The sequence below is a fragment of the Bos grunniens genome, chromosome 8 (genome assembly GCF_055505025.1).
Source record: "Bos grunniens cultivar Pamir isolate PY7600 chromosome 8, Bosgru_T2T1.0, whole genome shotgun sequence".
In the NCBI taxonomy this organism is placed as follows: domain Eukaryota; kingdom Metazoa; phylum Chordata; class Mammalia; order Artiodactyla; family Bovidae; genus Bos; species Bos grunniens.
This window is the reverse complement of record NC_141172.1, coordinates 23,949,336-23,973,779: the sequence shown is the minus strand read 5'-3', so window position 1 is coordinate 23,973,779 and position 24,444 is coordinate 23,949,336. Positions and strand designations below refer to the sequence as shown.

Below are 24,444 nucleotides of genomic sequence, written 5' to 3'. Positions count from 1 at the left end.
TGATTCCTAGAATGTCAACATTCACTCTTGCCATCTCCTGTTTGACCACTTCCAATTTGCCTTGATTCATGGACCTGACATTCCAGGTTCCTATGCAATATTGCTCTTTACAGCATTGGACCTTGCTTCTATCACCAGTCACACCCACAACTGGGTATTGTTTTTGCTTTGGCTCCATCCCTTCATTCTTTCTGGCATTATTTCTCCACTGATCTCCAGTAGCATATTGGGCACCTACCAACCCGGGGAGTTCCCCTTTCAGTATCCTATCATTTTGCCTTTTCATACTGTTCAAAATGTGGAATGACAGAATGTGGTCCACTGGAGAAGGGAATGGCAAACCACTTCAGTATTCTTGCCGTGAGAATCCCATGAACAGTATGAATGGTATGAAATGTACCACTTAGCTGACTAAGATTTCTGGCTCCTGGATAAGTAACTTTATCAGCCATAGAAAACAGCCTGTGGCTGCTATCACTCCTTTCCCTGCCTAAATGGTCTCTCAGAAAACTAATCCTAATGGAGTTGGAAAAATGAAGATTAAAGCTAAATTGAGAGATTCCCTGGCCAAATATCTCCTGTTTCCTTGGGAAGAACAAGGTTCTTATTTTTCGATTTGGAATCTAGTCAGCCTCATGGTACTCTGTCCACAACAACCAAATAAAACAATTATTGCAGCCAGCATCTCAGCAGCATATGGCACCTTTTCTTTTTTAAAGCAAATGGGATAGGAAGACATAGATCTGTAGATCTGAAAGTCAAAGAAGCTGTACTTGTTTCAAACTTCAGTTTTGAAATCATGCTATATGCCTAAACAAACATACAGCTTCCCTGCCTTTTATTAGAAAATTAAACCAACGTCTGACTCCAGACGACATTTGGGACTGGAGGGAGTGGGTGCTGCTGGGTCCCTAGAGGTCCCCAATGGCTTGATCTCTATGCACCTCTCCCCAAGGCCATTCGCACCCTCATATCGTAACAGTACAGTGATACCACCATGAACCTCATGGCATATAGAAGCCTAGATGCCCTCAGAAGCATGTGGGGAGCCTGCTCCTCTGAGATGTGATCCAGGTCAGGTGAGAGCTGGGTCAGCACACAGGTAGCAACTCCATCCTTCTGGATGCCTTGGATCCACAGGTGATCTGGAAGCCCCTATTCCCTAAATGTATCAGTTACCTCACCCCACCCCTGAAGATGCATTATATAAACCCCCAAGATACAATGGCTTAAAATAATAGTCACTTATTCTTACTGATCTTCCTTAGTTCAGCTGATCTAACTGGGTTTGGCTGGACTGACTTGGCTCTTCTCCACATTTTTCTCATCTTGCCCTTGGGACCATCAGGCTCGTCCAGGCATGTTCTTCTACAGTGACGGCAAAGGCACAAGAACACAAGCAAAAACTCATCAGGTTTCTCAAGGTCTAGGGTTGAAACTGGCACATTGAAACCCAGCACATCTGCCACCTCAGTTATTTTATTATGGGAAAATACACATAACATACAATTTACAATTTTAACCATTTTTAAGTGTACAATTCAGTGGCATTAATTACATTCCTACTGTTGCACAACCTCACACTATCCATCTCCAGAACTTATTCATCATCTTAAACGGAAATCCAAACCATCAAATAATAATACTCCATTGCCTCCTTCCTCCAGCCCCTGGTAATTACTATTCACTTTCTGTTTCTACAAATTTGGCTACTCTAGGTATCTCATATAAGGGGAGTCATACAATATTTATCCTATGTTGTCTGACTTCCTGTACTTAATGTTTTCAAGTTTAATCCATGTTGTCACATGTATCAGAATTTTATTCCCTTTTAAGGCTGAATAATATTCATCATATATATTTATCACATTTGCCTATCCAACCATCTGTTGATGGCCCTCTGAGTCGTTTTCACCATTTGGCTATCATGAACAATGCTGCCGTGGACATTGGTGTACAAATATCTATTCAAGTCCTGCTTTCAAATCTTTTGGATATATAGCCAGAAGTAGAATAGTTCAGTTCAGTTGCTCAGTCGTGTCTGACTCTTTGCAACCCCATGAACCGCAGCACGCCAGGCCTCCCTGTCCATCACCAACTGCCAGTCTACCCAAAAGGGTCCATTGAGTCGGTGATGCCATCCAACCATCTCATCCTCTGTCGTCCCCTTCTCCTCCTGCCCCCAATCCCTCCCAGCATCAGAGTCTTTTCAAATGAGTCAACTCTCCACATCAGGTGGCCAAAGTATTGGAGTTTCAGCCTCAACATCAGTCCTTCCAATGAACACCCAGGGCTGATCTCCTTTAGGATGGACTAGTTGGATGTCCTTGCACTCCAAGGGACTCTCAAGAGTCTTCTCCAACACCACAGTTCAAAAGCATCAATTCTTCGGCACTCAGCTTTCTTTATAGTCCAACTCTCACATCCATACATGACCACTGGAAAAACCATAGCCTTGACTAGACGGACCTTTGTTGACAAAGTAATGTCTCTGCTTTTTAATACACTATCTAGGTTGGTCATAACTTTCCCTCCAAGGAGTAAATGTCTTTTAATTTCATGGCTGCAGTCATCATCTGCAGTGATTTTGGAGCCCAAAAAAATAAAGTCAGTCACTGTTTCCACTGTTTCCCCATCTATTTGCCATGAAGTGATGGGACCAGATGCTGTGATCTTAGTTTTCTGAATGTTGAGCTTTTTTTTGTTTAATATAAATTTATTTATTTTAATTGGAGGTTAATTACTTTACAATATTGTATTGATTTTTCCATACATCAACATGAATTTGCCATGGTTGTACACGTGTTCCCCATCTTGAACCCCACTCCTACCTCCTTCCTCATACCATCCCTTTGGGTCATCCCAGTGCATGGTGAGCTTTAAGCCAACTTTTTCATTCTCCTCTTTCACTTACATCAAGAGCCTCTTTAGTTCTTCTTTACTTTCTGCCATAAGGGTGGTGTCATCTGCCTATCTGAGGTTATTGATATTTCTCCTGGCAATCTTGATTCCAGCTTGTGTTTCTTCCAGCCCAGCGTTTCTCATGATGAACTCTGCAGAGAAGTTAAATAAGCAGGGTAACAATATACAGCCTTGACGTACTCCTTTTCCTATTGGGAACCAGTCCGTTGTTCCATGTCCAGTTCTAACTGTTGCTTCCTGACGTGCATACAGGTTTCTCAAGAGGCAGGTCAGGTGGTCTGGTATTCCCTTCTCTTTCAGAATTTTCCACAGTTTATTGCGATCCACACAGTCAAAGGCTTTGGCATACTCAATAAAGCAGAAATAGATATTTTTCTGGAACTCTCTTGCTTTTTCCATGATCCAGAAGATGTTGGCAATTTGATCTCTGGTTCCTCTGCCTTTTCTAAAACCAGTTTGAACAGCTGGAAGTTCATGGTTCATGTATTGCCAAAGCCTGGCTTGGAGAATTTTGAACATTACTTTACTAGCGTGTGAGATGAGTAGAGAAGTAGAATAACTGCTGAGTAATTCTAATTTTTTTTTAGGAGTTTTGATACTGTCTTCCACAGTGGCTGCACCATTTTACATTTCCACCAGCAAAACATAAGCATTATAATTTTCCCACATCTTCATCAATTCTAGTTAATGTTTTTTTTTCTCATTTTTAAATAATAGCCATCCTAATGGTCGTAACAGAGAAGGCAATGGCACCCTACTCCAGTACTCTTGCCTGGAAAATCCCATGGATGGAGGAGCCTGGTAGGCTGTAGTCCATGGGGTCGCTAAGAGTCGGACACGACTGAGCGACTTCACTTTCACATTTCACTTTCATGCATTGGAGAAGGAAATGGCAACCCACTCCAGTGTTCTTGCCTGGAGAATCCCCAGGGACAGGTGGGCTTCCATCTATGGGGTTGCACAGAGTCGGACACGACTGAAGCGACTTAGCAGCAATGGTCATAAACTGGTATCTCATTGTGGTTTTGATTTGTGTTTCTATAGCAATTAATGATGCTGAGCATCTTTTCACATACTTATTAACATTTGCCTATCTTTGAAAAATGTCTATTCAAGTGTTTTGCTTATTTTTAAATTTGGTTAGTGGTTTTTGTTGAGTTGTAGGAATTCTTTCTGTATCTTTATATATTAATCTCTTATCAGATCTGATTTGTAAGTATTTTCTCCATTTGTGTGAGTCACGTTTTCACTCTCTTGTATCCCTTCATTTATGTTTTTCTTTATTTTAGCAATGTTTTGTAATTTTCAGTGTACAGGTCTTTTGCCTACTTGGTTTAGTTTATTCTTAAGTATTTTATTGTTTTTGATAGTCATATAAATGGAATTGTTTTCTTTTTAAATGCTATTTATTATTTTGGCTGCTCTGCATCTTTGTAGCTGCACGTGGGCTTTCTCTAGGTTATGGCAAGCAGGAGCTACTCTCTAGAGTACTCTAGTACTCTCTAGCTGCTCTCTACTCTCTAGTTGCAGCGTGCAGGCTCCTCATTGTGGTTTCTCTTGTTGCAGAGCATGTGCTCTAGGAGCATGGGCTCAGTTTAGTTGTGTTGCAGGGTATTAGTTGCCCTGCAGCCCATGGAATCCTCTCAGACCAGGGATTGAACCTGTGTCCCCTGCATTGGCAGGCATATTCTTAACCACTGAACCACCAGGGAAATCCTGGAACTGTCTTAATTTCCTTTTCAGATTTTTCATTTCTAGTGTTTGTTAGTAGCCATTTTATCAGCCAGGGTAGTCACATGGCCAAAACTAAAGTCAGAAAGAAGGGAAGTATAGTCCACCCATCATGGGAGGGCCCTGCAAAATTACACTGCAGAGTGAGTCCACATAGGGAGGAGTGGAAAACGGTCCTGCAATGATATTCCAGGCTGAACTTCTGAGGGTCAATTTTAGCATTGTTTTTCCAGGGCCCTTCTGCAGAAGCAGTCTGTTGCTGCTACTTCAACCTACACAACCACAGTGAAAATGTAAAAAGGCAAGGGAATAAAGGGAGTAAGCAGACAAGGAAAGGAGGTATCAAAGTGCCTAAGTACTGAGTTGGCCAAACACTCAGACAAACTTTTTGGCCAACCAAATAAATTGTTGGTGCCCCGCCAGACAAGTAGTAGGTATAGAGGAAAGAACAGAAGGCAATGAGTCAGAGAGAAGGTCTGGCTTTGATCTTGGAATGGTCTCTTAACATTACTTAACATCTCTGGGCCTCTGGCAGTAAGCTAGATCATCTCTTTAAAGACCGTTTCTGTGATAACGCTGCCATCTTATAAAAATCCTAACAGTGCTGCCCCCAGAACACAGCACAAGTCAACGTTAGGAGATCCATTCTCCATACAGATCCATAAGCACACACATCCATGCAGGTGACCATCTGTATGTCTCACTGATCCCATCTTCTGCCTACATCTCAGCTTTATTGGTGTGCTTTTTTGCATCCCATACCAGTTGAGAGCTCCTTGAAAAAGAGAAGATAGTCATTACTTACTTAACTGTCCCCAGAACACTATGCACCAAATACATATTTTTGAAGTGAACTGTGCAGTCCATAGGGTCGCAAAGAGCCGGACACAACTGAGCGATTGAACTGAACTGAGTAAAAAACCTCTAGTATCTTTATTTTGAATGATTTATCTTGCATTCTGAAATTTTCAAATAATTTTTCTCTGGAAGCTAAATTTCTGGAGTCACAACAGCAAATTCAGCAAGTACAAATTTAGAGGTAATGAGTTTCTCTCACAGTTGCAGTTTATTTTACTAATTTTATGCTGCTAAATAGACAGCATATCTCAGTTTAATATTTCAGAATTTTAATGTAACAAAATAAGTTAAATGACTATGTAATAAGTATGACAATGTACATGTCCAGTGCAGGCTTAGCTGTCAGAAGAGCTGTCAAAAGACCAAAGTTCTTGACTTACAGAGAAATGAGATCAGTGTTTAAAATTGTTTTTCTAGTCTCTGTTGAAAATTTGGGGCATGAAAATCACATAAAGCATAAAATGGAGGCAGACACTGGACAGTTACCAATTAAAGTTTGATTCTTAATTATCACTATTTAATACATGGGTTTTTTTCCCAAAAACATTACATTTGAAGAAGTGACTTCTTTCAGTATAAGAGCCTGTTATACAAAGTGAAATAAGTGAAAAAGAGAAAGACAAATATTGTATATTAACACATGTACAGAATCTAGAAAGATGGTGCTCATGAACCTTTTTGCAGGGCAGCAATGGAGATGCAGACATAGAAAACAGACTTGTGGACACAGTGAGGGAAGGAGAGGGTGGGATGAATGGAGAGAGGAGCATTGAAACATATTACCATGTGTAAAACATTTGCTCTGTGACACAGGGAGCTCAACCCAGTGCTCTGTGACAACCTAAAGGGGTGGGAGATGGGAGGTGGGCTCAGGAGAGAGGGGACATATGCATACCTGTGGCTGATTTATGGCAGAGGCCAACACAATATTGTAAAGCAATCATACAATTTTTAAAAATGGCATAGGAACTAATTAATCTGTGAAATCACATTCAATGAGCAAATCTTAATTGCTTCATTTTTTTTTAATTATGACAGGGACATAGCTTAAAATAGGTACTTCATGTTCCCTAGGATTTTTTCCTTGAGTTGAATGAATAGTCACTTTCCCAGTATCCCAGAGAACAGAAATATCTCCTATTTGCTTGGGAATGTCATAAGGAAGCAACACTGAATGTATGGCCTCAAAATCCATGGACATAGTCAAGCAGCTCATCAGGAATGTGTCCTTTTTGGCTGTATCCATGGCTTACCTCTCTTCTCCTCTCCTTCTAGGCTGCCCTGTCAAAGGCGACCCTACTCCCAATATTACCTGGTTCCACGGTGACCAGCCAGTGGCCAATGTCACAGGACTGATGTATCATATCTTGGCAGCTGGACAGATTCTCCAGGTTGCAAATCTTAGCGGTGGATCTCACGGGGACTTCAGCTGCCTTGCTCAGAATGAGGCAGGAATGCTCGTGCAGAAGGCCTTTTTAGTGATCCAAGGTAAGAAACCCTTCAGGACCTGGGTGCCAGGCTTGCTTCTTGAAAAAGAGAGTCTACTTGGGAATCTAATTCTCTAGCAGAACAAAGTGATTTCTGATCCCCAGTGGTTCTTTAGAGTGTGAAATGGAAACCCAACCATGTTGCCATACCATGAGGCTCTTTTCAGAAAAGCCACTTGTCTGCATCTCAGCAGAACCTGGAAAAGTCAGTGCTACTTTCATAGATGTGCCCTTCTGCTCATCATGTCACTGCTGCTCAGGACCAAGGAGATCCACATAGGAGAGCAGATGTCTCCTTTATGCTGGCCTAACCACTAAAGAACACACACACTTGCCTGTTAGGGAAATACAAGTTTTCTCTGTTGGGTTGGTTTAAAATTTCCTCTTGATGTGAACCATGTGGTTGCTGTCCCCTGCCTTGGAGAGTCGGGGCTGGCACCAGGACTGGTGAGTCATGCAGAAGTCTTCAGCTACAGTCACATGTCGAGTGCTTGCCTGGCCCCTGCCCTGTGGTCTGTCCGTGAGCAGACTGAGGAGTCTGTGTGGCTCACATGTTCACCTGCCAGGCACACGGGTGGGTCTGAGAGCCTTTGGATGGGGCCTGCTTTCGCTGCCCCAAGAAAGGTAGCAAATGAGCCCAGCAGAGTGGGAAAGGAGCCCAAACTGGCCTTGTTATAGAAACTAAGTGAGGCCTTTGAGTTTTCCATAGGCTGGTTCTACTCTTATAAGGAAAGCAAAATTCTACTGCACGTATCCTAAAATGGAGGCTTCCGTGGGAAGGGACAGAGTTCGTTCCAGAATAGCACATAAGGATGGAGATTTTTCTGAGTCCGTAGGTTTTCCCCTGAAACACCCTCCACCACCATGTGGCCTTCCAGATAGGAAAGTCAGTGTTGCGTTTTCTTGTCAGCCAGCCAGTCTCTGCTGAAAACCAGAAGGCAGTGTCCATCTGCAAGTTTTGTAAAACACAACTGTACAAATAAGCACTCAAAATTTACCAGCCCACAGTTATTTTTAACAGTTCTCCTACCAGTGAGTCCCAGACCCCCCAATAGAAAATCCAAAGAAATGGCCTTTCTGACTGATGTCATAGTCTCCATAAGTGAATATTCTTTTAATAGGCTGTTTTTCTGTAACATATACAAAGTCCAGCTCCAATATGGACTTTTAAATATCATTGTTGAGTACCTCTTGTATTTTTATATCTCTTTGTTGAAAAATAAAGTCACCTTCTGGTAAATCAACAGGGGGAATAAAAGTACTTTAGGAAGTAGGTTTTAAAATAGGAGAGCTACAGCCACTGATGAAGTTCTAGGTGCCAGGTCCCGGGCTAGACCCAGCACTTCACGCATGCTCAGTTGCTTCAGTCGTGTCCAACACTTTGCGACCCCATGGACTGTAGCCCACCAGATTCCTCTGTCCATGGGATTCTCCAAGCAAGAACGGAGTGGGTTGCCATGCCCTCCTTCAGAGGATCTGAACTCACATCCCTTATGTCTCCTGCATTGGCAGGCGGGTTTTTACCATTGGCACCATCTGGGAAGCCCAGGGCTAGGCCCTGTACTTTCTTTATATCCTGTTCTCCAGTAGCATGATGAGATAAGGGAACGGTACTCACTTTATGGATGAGCCAGCTCAGGCCCTTGGAGACCATGTGACTTGCCCAGATCTGTTGGGAATGGAGCCCACTGAGGGGCACTTTTTTTTAGTCACTAAGTGATGTATCCAACTCTTTGCAACCCCATGGATGTAGCCCATCAGGCTCCTCTCTCCATGGGATTTCCCAGGCAAGAATCTTAGAGTGGGTTGCCATTTCCTTCTTCAGGAGATCTTCCTGACCCAGGGATCACACCTGCATCTCATACACTGGCAGGTGGATTCTTTACCACTGCACCACAGGAAGCATCACGGGGCACAGCCTCATTCATAACAGCACCTCATGCCCTCCCTGCTCCGCCCAGCTCAGAAGGAACATTGATGAGCATAAGCATTGATGCCACCTTCTTTTCACCTCTGATTCTCCTCCTGTGACAGATTACTGGTGGTCTGTGGACAGACCGGTGACCTGCTCGGCCTCCTGTGGCAACAGGGGTGTTCAGCAGCCCCGCCTGCGGTGTCTCCTAAACAACATGGAGGTGGACCCCACTCACTGCGCGGGGAAGGTGCGCCCTGCTGTGCAGCCTATCCCCTGCAACCGGAGAGACTGCCCTTCCCGGTGAGTCCACCAGCCCCTCCCCAGGATGGGCCTGGACTTGCAGCCAGGCTCATGGCCAGCCCTTGTTAAGTCCTATGAGAGCAAGAGACACTGAGTGCCAGCGAGGGAGCCTGATGGCCAAGGAGCCACGCTGTCTGTCGGCCCGGCCCACCAGACTCCCCACTGCACAGAAGACATCCCCCAGGACAAGCTTCCTTTCTCAGTTGTTTGTCCCCTCACCACTCAGTCAGCTAAAGCTGCCTGGGCTTCCCAAGGGCCTGAAAAGGTCGGTTTAGGGGCTGGGAATATCCCAGGCCCTGGCAAAAGAGAGTTCTCATCCTGCAGCAAGAAGGCTGGTTTTAAGAGGGAAAAAAAACACGTTGTGGTTGAAGTGCTTAGGGGATAGTGATCACCAGTCTATACCCCAACAACCCCTCCCCTTTCTTATAACTATATGCCTTTGCTCATCAGTACTCCATTTTAGCTGAGGAAATATCCTCTCTTCTACAAAGGCTTGCCTCTTGTTAAAGTTGAAATAAATTTTCATTTCCCATAGTTGCTTCAACTTTGGGTTTACAGTTGACCCTTGAGCTAAACAAAGGTTAGGGACAATGACCTTGAGCAGTCAAAAATCCATGCATAACTGTATAGTTGCTGCTCCAACTGTAGATGGTGTAGTACTCTAATAGATATTTAGTGAAAGAAATCTGAGTACAAGTGGACCCGTGTGGTTCATACCTGGTGTTGTTCGGGGGCCAACTGTACATTCTCTGCACTTGGGTTCCTTATATAACCCAGAACAATAGCCACAGTCTCTGCCTCTTCCATCTTCCTTGAGCTTAGAGCAGCCATGAGTCCCACTGAGCAGTGCCCTTCCCCCTCACCATGTCAGGCAGCAGCTAAAGGAATAATGGATGGGCTTGGAGTTGGCATCCACATGGTGCCCTGAGCCTGGGGAGACTTGGCAGAGCCCTGAAACACCCCTTTACTGCCTGTCTGTGGGACGTTCACCCACTCCTTAGGCAACCACTTTGTGTTCTGCCAGCTGAGTCATAAGGAGCAGCTGAAACCAGGAGAGCCTCAGTGAAATATGAAACACACTCATTAATATCAGCAGTTTGACTTGCTGACGGGAAGGTTTCCACGGGAATGATTAATGTCCTTTTATACCCTTCCTGAACTGTAACATAGCCTGTACCTCTCCTTTCTTAAAGCCCCCACCCCAGCTCCTGAAAAATTGCTGAAATGTATATTTGAAATAAAAGTTGATTGAAAGGCAGGCCTGACATTCACCAGGGATACGAGAGGCTGGAAGACTGCCTTTGCCAAGCTGTGTGAAATGAAGAAGAGGTCATGGACATGCCAGGGACATTTTGATTTGCTGTGGCGATAGAGTCAATCAGCCTCATTTACTTCTGCAGATGAAATAATGGCCGGGTCTGCTTGGGTTTCAGCACCCTCAGGGGCTTTAACACGCCTTCGGCCTGCTTCCTAAGTGGCTCTGCTCCTGTGGGTTAGAAATCTGCACACAGTCATGTCTCTGCAAGATGAACAGAGCAGGGAAGTTCCACCAAACTAAATAAGTCACAGATCCAGGTTCAGGAGCAATGTGCTCCCTGTTCCTACTACTTACCTCTCCTGAGAGCCAGATGTGGCACCATCGGACTAGAAAGTGGCCACAGGCTCATCTCTGACTGGTTTTCCCACCAAGCTTCCTGGGCATGTCAGCCCCCTCCTCTGCACACAAACAGGTGTGGCCCCAGTTGTCTTTTTGAATCGCACTGTGAAGTCACGCTTTGACCCAGGTAGCTGTGTCAGCCACTTCATTTAGATCATTCCCCTCCGCCTGCCGCCCAAAGCAATAAAGTCAAAAAATGTTTTTTCTAGGTTGAATGAAATGGCTGGAAAGAACCAAATCTTTTCCACAAACTACACCTCCTTCCCCTCCTCTTTGAGAATTAGCACAGGGTAACATCCAAAAAGAACCCCTCCATATCTGTATACAGTCCAAGGATTTCAGAGTGTTTCCCAACTTATAGCTTGGCTTTATGAGGAAAGCTATTTGTCACAGTCCTGGTCAGTCTCACTTCTGAGGATCCAAATTGCAGCTGGAACCTAACATCCTGAGAATAACTACTGTCACCACATAAACCACCCTCTGAGAGGCGTAAGACCTATGGACTGTGACTCATGGAGGTGGGAAATTGCTCCAGAAAGCTGGAAGGAACTTCGTAGGCTTCTGGGGGATTAAACAAATCAAATGAGACGTGGGTTAAGGCGAGGTAGGAAAAACAGTGAGTACGAGCAGACAAAACTTGGCTTAACTGAGACCCAGACTGCCTCTGGGGTCAGAAGGTAACCCAGGTTTGGATCTGATCTTCCCTGGGAGACAGGCCCTTCTCTGCCCCGCATTGAATGCCTTTAGGAAGAATCAGAACTGGTATAACTGGTTAAAGGACTGCCTCCCCTGAGGGTTTTATCTGCAAGCGCACAGCTTTGGGGGCCAATATTAAGATAAAGCGACTGATCTTTCACAGTGTGCCTTTTTAATCAATTTCCAAAGGGTATTTATTTCCTGTAGCAAATTACACACAAACACAGTGGCTTAAAATGATAGAGTTTTATTCTCTTCTAATTATGGAGGCCAGAAGTCCAGAATCAAGATGTCGGCAGGGCTGCACACCCCCTCCAAAGACTCCAGGAGAGAATCAGTTCCTGGGTCCTGTAGCTTCTGGAGGCTCCAGGCGTCCCTTGTGGTCACAGCACTCCAACCTCTGCCTTTGTGGTCACACTGTCCCCTCCTCTTCCATGTCACATCTCCCTCTGCCTTTCTCTTACAAGAACACGTGATGGTATTTAATGCCTAACCAGATAATGCAGGACAAGCTCATCTCAAGATCTTTATATCTGTAAACACTCTTTGTCCAAATAAGGTAACATTCACAGGTTCCAGGGATGATTTCATGTAGATATCTGGGAGGGGTGGGGGTGGCATTTTTAGCTTACCACCCCAGGTATATTCTGTGAAAAGAGACGTGGCCCCGCAATTAGCTGCTGTGTGGTAAGAACAGGAGGATGCTGTGGGGCTCCTTTTCTGAGAGTATATGGCATTGTTCCTCTGCTCAAGGCTTGATCCTTTGCATTAATCCTTCTTCCTCTTCCCAGGTGGATGGTGACCTCCTGGTCTGCCTGTACCCGGAGCTGTGGGGGAGGCGTCCAGACCCGCCGGGTGACCTGCCAGAAGCTGAAAGCCTCAGGGATCTCCACTCCTGTGCCCAGTGACGTGTGCACGCAGCTTGCCAAGCGGCCAGTCGACACCCAGGCCTGTAACCAGCAGTTGTGTGTGGAGTGGGCCTTCTCCAGCTGGAGCCAGGTAAGACAGCTTTGTTTTCTTAGTTGATTTGCGGAGTTTCTAGTATATAGCAGAGTGATTCAGTTGTGCCTATATATTCTTTTTTTTTTTTTTTTTTTTTTTTTTTATTCTTCCAATTTTATTTTATTTTTAAACTTTACATAATTGTATTAGTTTTGCCAAATATCAAAATGAATCCGCCACAGGTATACATATATTCTTTTTCCGACTCTTTTCTATTATGGGTTATTGCAAAATATTGAGTAGATTACCCTGTGCTATACAATAGGTCCTTGATTATCTATTATATATACACTAATCTGTATCTTTTGATTCCAACTATATCCCGACCCCCTCTTTCCCCTTTGGTTCAGTTCAGTTCAGTTCAGTCACTCAGTAGTGTCCCACTCTTTGCGACCCCATGAATCACAGCACGCCAGGCCTCCCTGTCCATCATCAACTCCCGGAGTTCACTCAGACTCACGTCCATCGAGTCAGTGATGCCATCCAGCCATCTCATCCTCTGTCGTCCCCTTCTCCTTCTGCCCCCAATCCCTCCCAGAGTCTTTTCCAATGAGTCAACTCTTCGCATGAGGTGGCCAAAGTACTGGAGTTTCAGCTTTAGCATCATTCCTTCCAAAGAAATCCCAGGGCTGATCTCCTTTAGAATGGAGTGGTTGGATCTCCTTGCATGCTAGTAAAGTAATGCTCAAAAATCCCTCTTTGGTAACCATAAGTTTATTTTTCAGGTCTTATGAGTCTGTTTCTGTTTTATAAATAAGTTCATTTGCATCATTTTTTAGATTCCACATATAAGTGATATCATATGACATTTGTCTTTCTCTTTTTGACTTCACTAAGTATGATAATCTCTAGTTGCATTCATGTTGCTGCAAATGGCATTATTTTGTTCTTTTTATGGCTGAGTAGTATTCCTTTGCATATACATACCACACCTCCTCTACCCATTCATCTATAATGGATATTTAGATTATCTCCATGCGTGGCTATTCTAAAGAGTGCTGCTATAAACCTAGGGGTGCATGTACTTTGCGGGTCTTTTTAATTAACTTTTGTTGGAGTATATTAGATTTACAGTGTTGTGCCGCTTTCTGCTATACAGGAAAGCGAATCAGCTACACATATACATACACCCTTTCTTTCTTAGTCTTTTCCCTTATAGGCCATTACATGATTTTGAGTAGAGTCCCTATGCCATAAGTACATTCCTATTAGTTATCTGTTGGTGTTTTATATATAGGAGTGTATATATGTCAATCCCAACTCGCTATCTATCCTTCTCCCCCTTTTCCCCTTGGTTGCCACAAGTTTGTTCTCTACATCTGTGACTCCATTTCTGGTCTACAAACAAGTTTATCTGTACCATTCTTTAAAATTCCACAAATAAGCAATATAATATATGTCTTTTTCTGTCTGACTTACTTCACTCAGTATGAAAATCTCTAGATCCATCCATGTCATTCAAATGGCACTATTTCATTCTTCTTTATAGCTGAGCACTATTCCACTGTATATATGTGCAACATCTTCTTCGTCCATTCATCTGCTGATGGACATTTAGGTTGCTTCCATGTCCTGGTTATTGTAAACAGTGTTGCACTGAACATTGGGGTGCCTGTGTCTTTCTGAATTATGGTTTTCTCCAGATATGTACCTAGGAATGGGATTTCTAGATCATATAGTAATCCTATTTTTAGTTTTCTGAAGAACCTCTGTACTACTTTCCATAGTGACTGCAAGGACGGTTCCCTTTTCTCCACACCCTCTCCAGCATTTCTTACTTGTAGATTTTTTCATGGTGGCCATTCTGACTAGTGTGAGGTGGTAACCTCATTGTAGTTTTGATTTGCATTTCTCTTATATTTAGTGATATTGAGCATCTTTTCATGTATTTTCATTGGCAATCTATGTTTCTTTAGAGAAATGTCTATTTAGGTCTTCTGCCAATCTTTGGATTGAGTTGTTTGTGTTTTGTTATTGTATGAGCTGTTTGTATATTTTGGAGATTAATACCTTATCGGTTGCATTATTTGCAAATATTTTCTCCCATTCTGTAGGTATCTTTTCATTTTGTTTATCATTTCTTTTGCTGTGTAAAAGCTTGTAAGTCTGATTAGGTCCCATTTGTTTATTTTTCTTTCTATTTCTAGTGCCTTGAGAGTAAGAAAACATTTGTACAATTTATATCAGAGAATGTTTTGCCTGCATTCTCTTCTAGGAGTTTTATGGTTTCATGTCTTATAAGTCTTCAGGGCTTCCCTGGTGGCTCAGCCATGCTTGCTCCTTGGAAGAAAAGCTATGACCAACCTAGAAAGTGTATTAAAAAGCAGAGACATTACTTTGCCAACAAAGGTCCATCTAGTCAAAGCTATGGTTTTTCCAGTAGTCATGTATGGATGTGAGAGTTGGACTATAAAGAAAGCTGAGTGCCAAAGAATTGATGCTTTTGAACTGTGGTGTTGGAGAAGACTCTTGGTGGAGAGTCACTTGAACTGCAAGGAGATCCAACCAGTCAATCCTAAAGGAAATCAGTCCTGAATATTCATTGGAAGGACTGATGCTAAAGCAGAAACTCCAATACTTTGGCCACCTGATGTGAAGAACTGACTCATTGGAAAAGACCCTGATGCTGCGAAAGATTGAAGGCAGGAGGAGAAGGGGATGACAGAGGATGAGACAGTTGGATGGCATCACCAATGTGATGGACATGAGTGTGAGTAAGTTCTGGGAGTTGGTGATGGACAGGGAAGCCTGGAGTGCTGTAGTCTGTGGGGTTGCAAAGAGTTGGACATGACTGAGCCACTGAACTGGTAGCTCAGACAGTAAAGCATCTGCATGCAATGTAGGAGATCTGGGCTCAACCCCTGGGTCAGGAAGATCCTCTGGAGAAGGAAATGGCAACTCACTCCAGTACTCTTGCCTGGAAAAATCCCATGGACAGAGGAGCCTGGTAGGCTACAGTCCATGGAGTCACAAAGAGTCAGACACAACTGAGTGACTTCACAAGCCATTTTGAATTTATTTTTTGTATAATGAGGGCGTGTGTTCTAACTTCACTGATTTACATGTAGCTGTCCAACTTTCCCAATACCAATTGCTGAAGAGACTATCTTTTTCTCATTGTATATTCTTGGATTCTTTGTTGAAGATTAATTGACCATAGGTGTGTGGGTTTATTTCTGGGCTCTCTATTCTATTCCATTGATCTATATGTCTATTTTAATGCCAATACCAGGCTGTTTTGATTACTGTAGCTTTGTAATATTCTCTGAAGTCTGGAAGGGTTATGCCTCCTGCTTTGTACTTTTTCTTCAGGATTGCTTTGGCAATTCTAGGTCTTTGACAGTCCCATATAAATTTTAGGATTATCTGTTCTAGTTCTGTGAAAAATACTATGAGTTATTTGATATAGATCTCATTAAATCTGTAGATTGCTTTGGGTAGTATGCCATTTTAACAATATTAATTCTTCCAATCCAAGAGCATGGGTTATCTTTCCATTTCTTTGAATCATCTTCAGTTTACTTTATTAATGTTTTATAGGTCTCAGGATATAAGTCTTTCACATCCTTGGTGAAGTTTATTCCTAAATACTTTATTTGGAGGTTGTGATTTTAAAAGGTACTGTTTTACATTCCCTTTCTGATATTTTGTTGTTGGTATAAAGAAATACAACATTTTCTGTATGTTAATCTTGTATCCTGCTACCTTGCTGAATTTATTTATCAGTTCTAATAGCTTTTGTGTAGAGTCGTTTGTAGATAATTTGTGTAGATACTTTTCTGTATACAGTATCATATCATGTGCATATAAAGACAATTTTACTTCTTCTCTTCCAATCTGGATACTTTTTATTTCTCTTTCTCATCTGACGGCTGTGGTTAGGACTTCTAGTACTATGTTGAATAGAAGAGGTGAGTGGGCATCCTTGTTCCAGATTTTAGTCTTTCAACTTTTTACCACTGTTATATTGGCTGTAGATCTGTCATGAATAGCTTGTATTATCTTGAGATATGTTCCGTCTGTACTCAACTGTGGTGAGATTTATCATGAACGGATGTTGAATTTTGTCAGATGCCTTTTCTGCACCTACTGAGATGATACGCGTGTCTGTTGTCTTTTGCTTGCGTTGTGTATCACACTGGTTTGTGTATGCTGAACTATCCTGTGAACTTGGGATGAATCCCACTTGGCCATGGTGCATGATATTTTTTATGTGTTGTTGGATTCAGTTTGCTAATATTTTGTTGAGAATTTTTGCATCTATATTCATCAGATATTGGCCTGTAATTTTCTTTTTTGGTGGTGTCTTTGCTGGACACTGGTCTTAAAGAAATTTCTCCAGTGATTCTAAGTCAGTTGTTCAGGAATGGGATCTAAGCATGGACATATTTTAGAAGCCACCGAAGTGATTCTGCTGTGAAGTCCATTGTTCCAAACCAGTAAGAGTTGAAGTCTCGCTGGTACCAGCAACTCCTTTCTTAATTCTTTGCTGGAGGTTAACCAAAAAAGTCCCAGGTTAGCTCAGCAGAGCAGGAATGGGGGCTCAGCTGGTTGAGGGAGAAGTCACATTGACTCTCCACTTGAAGAGGAAATTTTATGTTTAATTATAGCTTAGAAAGAAAGACCCACACAATAGTGACACGCACCAGGCCATGAGAGATGCAGCCCAGGGCTGCGGGTGCTGACGGTGGCTTCACCACTGTCAGCATTTCAGGGCAGGTGAGCCAGAGGACAAGTCAGGAACTCCCATTTGTAATTAGAGCCTAGGTTTTCCCCAGAGCAGGTAGATAGGGCCTCTGTTTAGACAAAGTGTAGTTGTCCTACTCATCTGACCCCTTCTATGTTTTAGAATGTTGTTAGCAGCCCCACCCTCTCCCCCAACAAAAGTCTGGTGTGCCACTGGAAGGAAATGATATAATTGTATATGCGCTGTTTCTCCTCAAGTCTGTGTTCAAAATGTCTCCTCCTGGAGACATTGCTCTCGTTTGGTCACTCAGTCACGTCCAATTCTTTTGTGACCTCATGGATTGTAGCCGGCTGGGCTCCTCTGTTCATGGGATTTCCCAGGCAAGAATTCTGGAGCGGATTGCCATTTCATTCACCAGGAGGACTTCCTGACCTAGGGATTCAACCCATGTCTCCTGCATTAGCAGACGGATTCCTTACCTCTGAGCCACCAGGGAAGCACTGGAGACCTACTGAGCCTCTAAGAGCTGCCTGCAAAGACAGATAATCAGCTAGTACCTACCAACTATGCAGGAACAACTGTTGTGGTTTGTCAAAGGCCAGTGCTAACTGGTAGGATGACCATTCTGATTGGTCAGGTATAGTTTCTGAATGGTCAGTATCTGAAACATACCATTACACTTGGCCTGCAAGGACATCCCAAAGCAACCATATGGCTCTTAATTCTTTGTGTAACTGTATGAACAAGCATGATCAAATGTTTGGGGGCAGTTAACAACTTGAACTCATTGGAACTGGTATCTACATGTCAGTGCATTTGTTTTCCTTCATCCCCGTCCTTAGATGTGTTCTTTGGAAAACAGTCACTTGGAACTTCCTATTAAGTTAATGCACTGTGGCCATCTCTAATGAAGATGAAATGTTATTTGGAGGAAATGTGGCCACAGAATTTCTTTGCAACTGAAAAGCTATTTGTGTCCCAGGTGAGGCCAGGGATAATGCTCCATGCTAGCAAATCAACACATTCAGCCAGAGGCTCCTTTCTGGGGCCTCTACCAGCCCCCCTTATTTTCAGTGATCTAATACATGTAGTTCATAATCAAAGAGGCATGAGCGCCCCCTTGCTCCCACAGCTGGGGGATATTATCTTTCTCTTACCTGGAAAAGCCCCTTCTGATAGCTCTCATTCCACGCAAGGCAGCTCTGCTTGTAGGCCCTCAAGGCTTATCCGCAGTTTGTGAAACTACAATTGGGAGCAGATCTGGCTACACATGGGAGATGTTTCTGCACTGTATCACAGAGGTCACTCAAGGATATATACATGCACATTGATCATGCTCAGTGATTATTTTTCCTAAAAGAAAAATAGGTCCTTGCCCCATTCCTTCCTCTCAAATACTCTCACCCCCTTCTTTCTTCTAAACCCCTCTAGGCAAAATGTCTCTAGCTTTAATGTGAATCACTTGTGAGTCTTATTAAAAATGCAAATGCTCGTTGAGGTTTGACAGAAAACAACAAAATTCTGTAAAGCAATTATCCTTCAATAATAAATAAATAAATTTTAAAAAAAGAAAAAAAATGCAAATACTCATCTAGCATGTCCAGAGTGGAGTTTTGGATGCTGAATTTTTTTAATGCATGTAGAGTTGATTTACAATGTTGTGTTAGTTTCAGATGTACAGCAAAGTGATCCAGGTATACGTTTTTTCAGATTATTTTCCTTTATAGGTATTACAAAACACTGAGTATAGTTCCCTGTGCTATACAGTAGGTTGTTGTTGGTTATCTATGTTATATATAGTTTGTTTATGTTGATGTCAAATTTCTAATGTATCCTTCCCTCCTGCTCCTTTCCCCTTTGGTAACCATAAGTTTGTTTTCTATGTCTGTGGGTCTATTTCTGTGTTGCATATAAGTTCCCCTGTACCGTTTTTTTTTATATTTCACATATAAGCAATATCATACATTTGCCACTCTCTGTCTGGCATACTTCATTTAGTATGATACACTTCAAGTCCATCTACGTCGCTACAAATGGCATTATTTCATTCTTTTTATGGCTGAGTAGTATTCCACTATATAAATACACCACATCCTCTGTCAATAGACATTTAGGTTTAGACATTTAGGCTTCCAGATCTTGGCTATTGTAAATAGTGCTTCAATGGACATTGAGAGGCATGTCTTTTCCACCTATGGTTTTCTGCAGATATATGCCCAAGAGTGGGATTGCAGAATCATATGGAAGCTCTGTTTTTAATTTTTTAAGGAACCTCCATACTGTTCTTCATAGTGGCTGCATCAATTCACATTCCCACCAACAGAGTAGGAGGCTTCATTTTTCTCCTTCTCCAGCATTTATCTGTAGACTTTTTGATGATGGCCATTCTGACCACTGTGATGTGATACCTCATTGTAGTTTTTTTTTGGTTGTGCTGGGTCTTCGCTGCTGAGTGGGCTTTTCTCTAGTTGCGGCAAGCAGGGGCTACTCTCTAGCTGTCGTGTGCAGGCTTCTCATTGCAGTGGCTCCTCTTGTGGTGGAGCACGGGCTGTAGGGCTTGCAGGCTTCAGCAGCTGTGGCACACAGCCTCTGTAGTTGCGGCTTGCGGGCTGTGGGGCACAGGCTCAACAGTTGTGGTGCACGGGCTTGTTGCTCTGTGGCATCTGGGAGCTTCTTGGATCAGGGATTGAATTTGTGTCTCCTGCATTGGCAGGAAGATTCTTATCCACTGTGCCACTAGGGAAGCCCCCTCATTGTAGTTTTGATTTCCATTTCTCTAATAATTAGTGATGTTGCTCATCCTTTCATGTGCTTTCAGCCATTCTGTATGTCTTCATTGGAGAAATATCTATTTAGAGCTCCTGTCCAGTTTTTTGATTCGGTGGTTTGTTTTTTTGACATTGAGCTGTATGAGCTATTTGTATATTTTGGATATTAACCACCTGTCAATTGCATCATTTGCAGATATTTTCCCCCATTCTGTAGGTTGTTATTTCATTTTGTTTATGCTTTCCTTTGCTGTCAAAAAGATTTAAGTTTAATTAGGTCCCATTTATTTTTATTTCCTTTAGTCATCATGCTGTATATTAAAATCTCCATGACTTACTAATTTTATAACTTGAAGCTTATACCTTTTGACTCCCTTCACTATTTCACCCACCCCTTAACTATGGCAACCACCAATCTGTTCCCTGTATCTATTTTGGTTTTGTTTCAATTCCACATGTCAGTGAGACTGTATGGTATTTGTCTTCTCTGACATATTTTACTTACTTAGCATGATGTCTGAAGGTCCTTAAGTGTTGCCACAAATGGCAACACTTTCTCCTTTTTTACTGATATTCTTCTGTGTATGTGTATGTGTATATACGTGTGTGTGCATGTGTACATATGCACATCTGCCACTTATAGTGATAGGTGTGCATGCATACACACACAGCATACATACCACATCTTCTTTATCACTGTAGCCTTTGATGGACACTTAGGTTGTCTCCATGTGGCTTTGATATGCGTTTCTCTGATGATTAGTGATGTTGAGTATCTTTCTTTTTTATCATGTACCTGTTTGCCATTTATATGTCTTCTTCTTCAAAAAAAAACTGTCTATTAAGATCCTCTGCCCCTTTTTAAATTGCTTTTTTTTTTTCTATTGAGTTATATGAGTTCCTTATATGTTTTGGATATTAAACCTTTATCAGAAATATGATTTGCAAATATTTTCTCCCATTCAGCAAGTTGCCTTCTCATTTAATTGAAGGACTTCTTTGCTGTGCAGAAGTGTCTGGATTTAATGTAGTCCCACTTCTTTGTTTTAAAAATAATCATCCCAAAATCAATGACAAGGAACTTACCACCTAGGTTTTCTTCTAGGAGTTTTCTGGTTTCAGGCCTTCTGTCAAGTCTTTAATCCATTTTGAGTTAATTTTTGTGTATGGAATAAAGTAGTGGTCCAGTTTCATTCTTTTGCATGTGACTGTCACATTTTTCCAGCATTAATTGAAGAGACTATCTTTTCCTCACTGTATATTCCTGGCTCCTTTGTTGTAAACTAATTGACCATATATGCCTGGATGTAAAGACCTGTGTGTCTTTTTTTATGGAAAACTACTCAGTGTTGGCTGCCATAATTTTGTAATATAATTTAAAATCAGTGACGCCTCCAGGTTTTTAGTTCTAAAGTGTGCCTTGGCTATTTGGAGTCTTTTGTGATTTCATACACATTTTAGAATTATTTATTCTGTTTCTGTGAAAAATGCCATTGGAATTCTGATAGAGTTGCTGGTGAATCTATAGATTTCTTTAAATAATATGGACATTTTAACAATACTGATTCTTTCAATCTATGAGCACGGGTTATCTTTCAATTTACTTTTGTCATCTTCAGTTCTTTCATCAATGTCTTACAATTTTCAGTGTATAGGTCTTTCATCTCCTTCATTAAATTTACTTTGCGGTATTTTATTCCTTTTGGTGCAACTGTTTTCTTAATTTCCCTTTCTGATAGTTTGTTATTAATCTATAGAAATACAAAGTATGTTGATTTTGTATTCTGCAAATTTGATGAATTTATTAGTTCTAATGGATTTTTTTGGTGGAGTCTTTAGGATTTTCTACAAATAGTATGTCATCTGCAAAAACTGACAATTTTACTTCTTTCCTTCCAATCTGGATGCCTTTTTCTTCTTGCCTAATCATTCCTGCAAAGACTTATAATACGATGTTGAATAAGAATGGCAAGAGTGAGCATCCTTGTCTTGATCTTGATGTTAGGGGAAAAGCTTTCGGCTTTTTCAGAGTATAATGTTAGTTGTGGACTTGTCATCTGTGACCTTTATTACGTGAAGGTAGTTTCCATCTACACATACTTAGTTGAGAATTTTTATCACAAACAGATGTTGAATTTTGCAAAATGCTTTTTCTCTATTAAGATGATCATGGTACGTATCCTTCCTTTTAATGTATTACATTGATTGCTTTGTGGATATTGAACCATCATTGCATCTCTGTACTAAATCTCATTTGATCCTTTTACTGTAATACCATTGAATTTGGTTTACTGATAGTTTTTTTGAGGATTTTTGCTTCCATGTTCATCAAGAATACGGGTCTGTAATTTTCTTTTTTGTGTCATCCTTGTCTGTTTTTTTTTGTTGCTATTGTTCAGTCGCTCAGTTGTGTCTGAGTCTCTGCAACCCCATGAACTGCAACATGCCATGTTTCCCTGTCCTTCACTATCTCCCGGAGTTTGTTCAAATTCATGTCCATTGAGTCCGTGATACCAGCCAACCATCTGGTCCTCTGTCATCCCCTTCTCCTCCTGCCTTCAATCTTTCCCAGCACCAAGGTCTTTTCCAATGAGTCGCCTCTTTGCATCATGTGGCCAAAGTATTGGAGTTTCAGCTTTAGCATCAGTCCTTCCAATGAATATTGAGGGTTGATTCTCTTTAGGATTGACTGGTTTGATCTCCTTACAGTCCAAGGGACTCTCAGGAATCTTTTCCAACACCATAGCTCAAACGCATCAGTTCTTCAGTGCTCACCCTTCCTTATGGTCCAGTTCTCAGATCTGTACATGACTACTGGAAAAACCATAGTTTTGAGTAGACAAACCTTTGTCAGCAAAGTAATGTTTCTGCTATTTAACAGACTTTCTAGGTTCGTCAGCTTTTCTTCCAAGGATCAAGCATCTTAATTTTGTGGATGCAGTCACCATCCACATTGATTTTAGAGCCCAAGAAAATAAAGAATATCACTGTTTCCATTGTTTCCCATCTATTTTGCCAAAGTGATGGGGCTGGATGCCATGATCTTTGTTTTTTGAGTGTTGAGTTTTAAGTCAGCTTTTTCACTCTCCTCTTTCACTTTCATCAAGAAACTCTTTAGTTCCTCTTCACTTTCTGCCATAAGAGTGGTGTCATCTGCATATCTGAGGTTATTGATATTTCTCCCGGCAATCTTGATTCCAGCTTGTGCTTCATCCAGCCTGGCATTTTGCATAATGTACTCAGCATATAAGTTAAATAAGCAGGGTGACAACATACAGCCTTTACATACTCCTTTCCCAATTTTGAACTAGTCCGTTGTTCCCTGTCCGATTCTAACTGTTGCTTCTGGACCTGCATACAGGTTTCACAGGAGGCAGGTCAGGTGGTCAGGTATTCCAGACCATCTCTTTAAGAGGTATTCCATCTCTTTAAGAATTTTCTACAGTTTGTTGTGGTCCACACAAAGGCTTTAGTGTAGTCAATGAAGCAGAAGTTTTCTGGAATTTCTGGAATTCTCATGATTTTCTATGATCCAAAGGATGTTGACAATTTGATCTCTGGTTCCTCTGCCTTTTCCAAATCTAGCTTGTACATATGAAAGTGTCCAGTTCACGTTGAAGCCTAGCTTGAAGAATTTTGAGCATAATCTTGCTAGCATGTGAAATGAGTGCAATTGTGTGGTACTTTGAACATTCTTTGGCATTGCCCTTCTTTGGGATTGGAATGAAAACTGGCCTTTTCCAGTCCTGTGGCCACTACTGAGTTTTCTAAATGTGCTGGCATATCGAGTGCAGCACTTTCACAGCATCACCTTTCAGGATTTGAAATAGCTCAACTGGAATTCCATCACCTCCACTAGCTTTGTTCATAGTGATGCTTCCTAAGGCCCACTTGACTTCGCACTCCAGGATGTCTGGCTCTAGGTGAGTGATCACACCATCAAGGTTATTCAGATCATTAAGATCTTTTTTGTATAATTGTTCTGTGTATTCTTACCACCTCTTCTTAGTATCATCTGCTTCTGTTAGGTCCATACTGTTTCTGTCCTTTATTGAGCCCATCTTTGCATGAAATGTTCCCTTCGTATCTCTAATTGTCTTGAAGAGATCTCTAGTCTTTCCCATTCTATTGTTTCCTCTATCTCTTTGCATTGATCACTGAGGAAGGCTTTCTTATCTCTCCTTGCCATTCTTCAAACTCTGCATTCAGATGGATATATATTTCCTTTTCTCCTTTGCCTTTTGCTTCTTTTCTTTTCTGAGCTATTTGTAAGGCCTCCTCAGACAACCCATTTTGCCTTTTGGCAATTCTTTTTCTTGGGGATGGTTTTGACCACCACCTCCTGTACAATGTTACAAACTTCTGTCCTTAGTTCTTCAGGCACTCTATCAGTCTAATCCCTTGAATCTATTTGTCACTCC

The 24,444-nt window shown here is 41.9% G+C and overlaps 1 protein-coding gene across 8 annotated transcripts in view; it reads left to right on the top strand.

Moving 5' to 3' along the window:
- Window positions 1-24,444, top strand: part of ADAMTSL1 (ADAMTS like 1) — a 1,112,438-nt gene that overhangs the window by 1,059,979 nt on the left and 28,015 nt on the right. For all 8 annotated transcript variants that reach the window (XM_086414961.1, XM_086414960.1, XM_086414965.1 and 5 more), the window contains 3 exons: window positions 6,787-6,999; window positions 9,033-9,213; window positions 12,358-12,565. In XM_086414961.1, coding sequence (XP_086271087.1) covers window positions 6,787-6,999; window positions 9,033-9,213; window positions 12,358-12,565 — 602 coding nt within the window. The remainder of the gene's footprint in view (window positions 1-6,786; window positions 7,000-9,032; window positions 9,214-12,357; window positions 12,566-24,444) is intronic.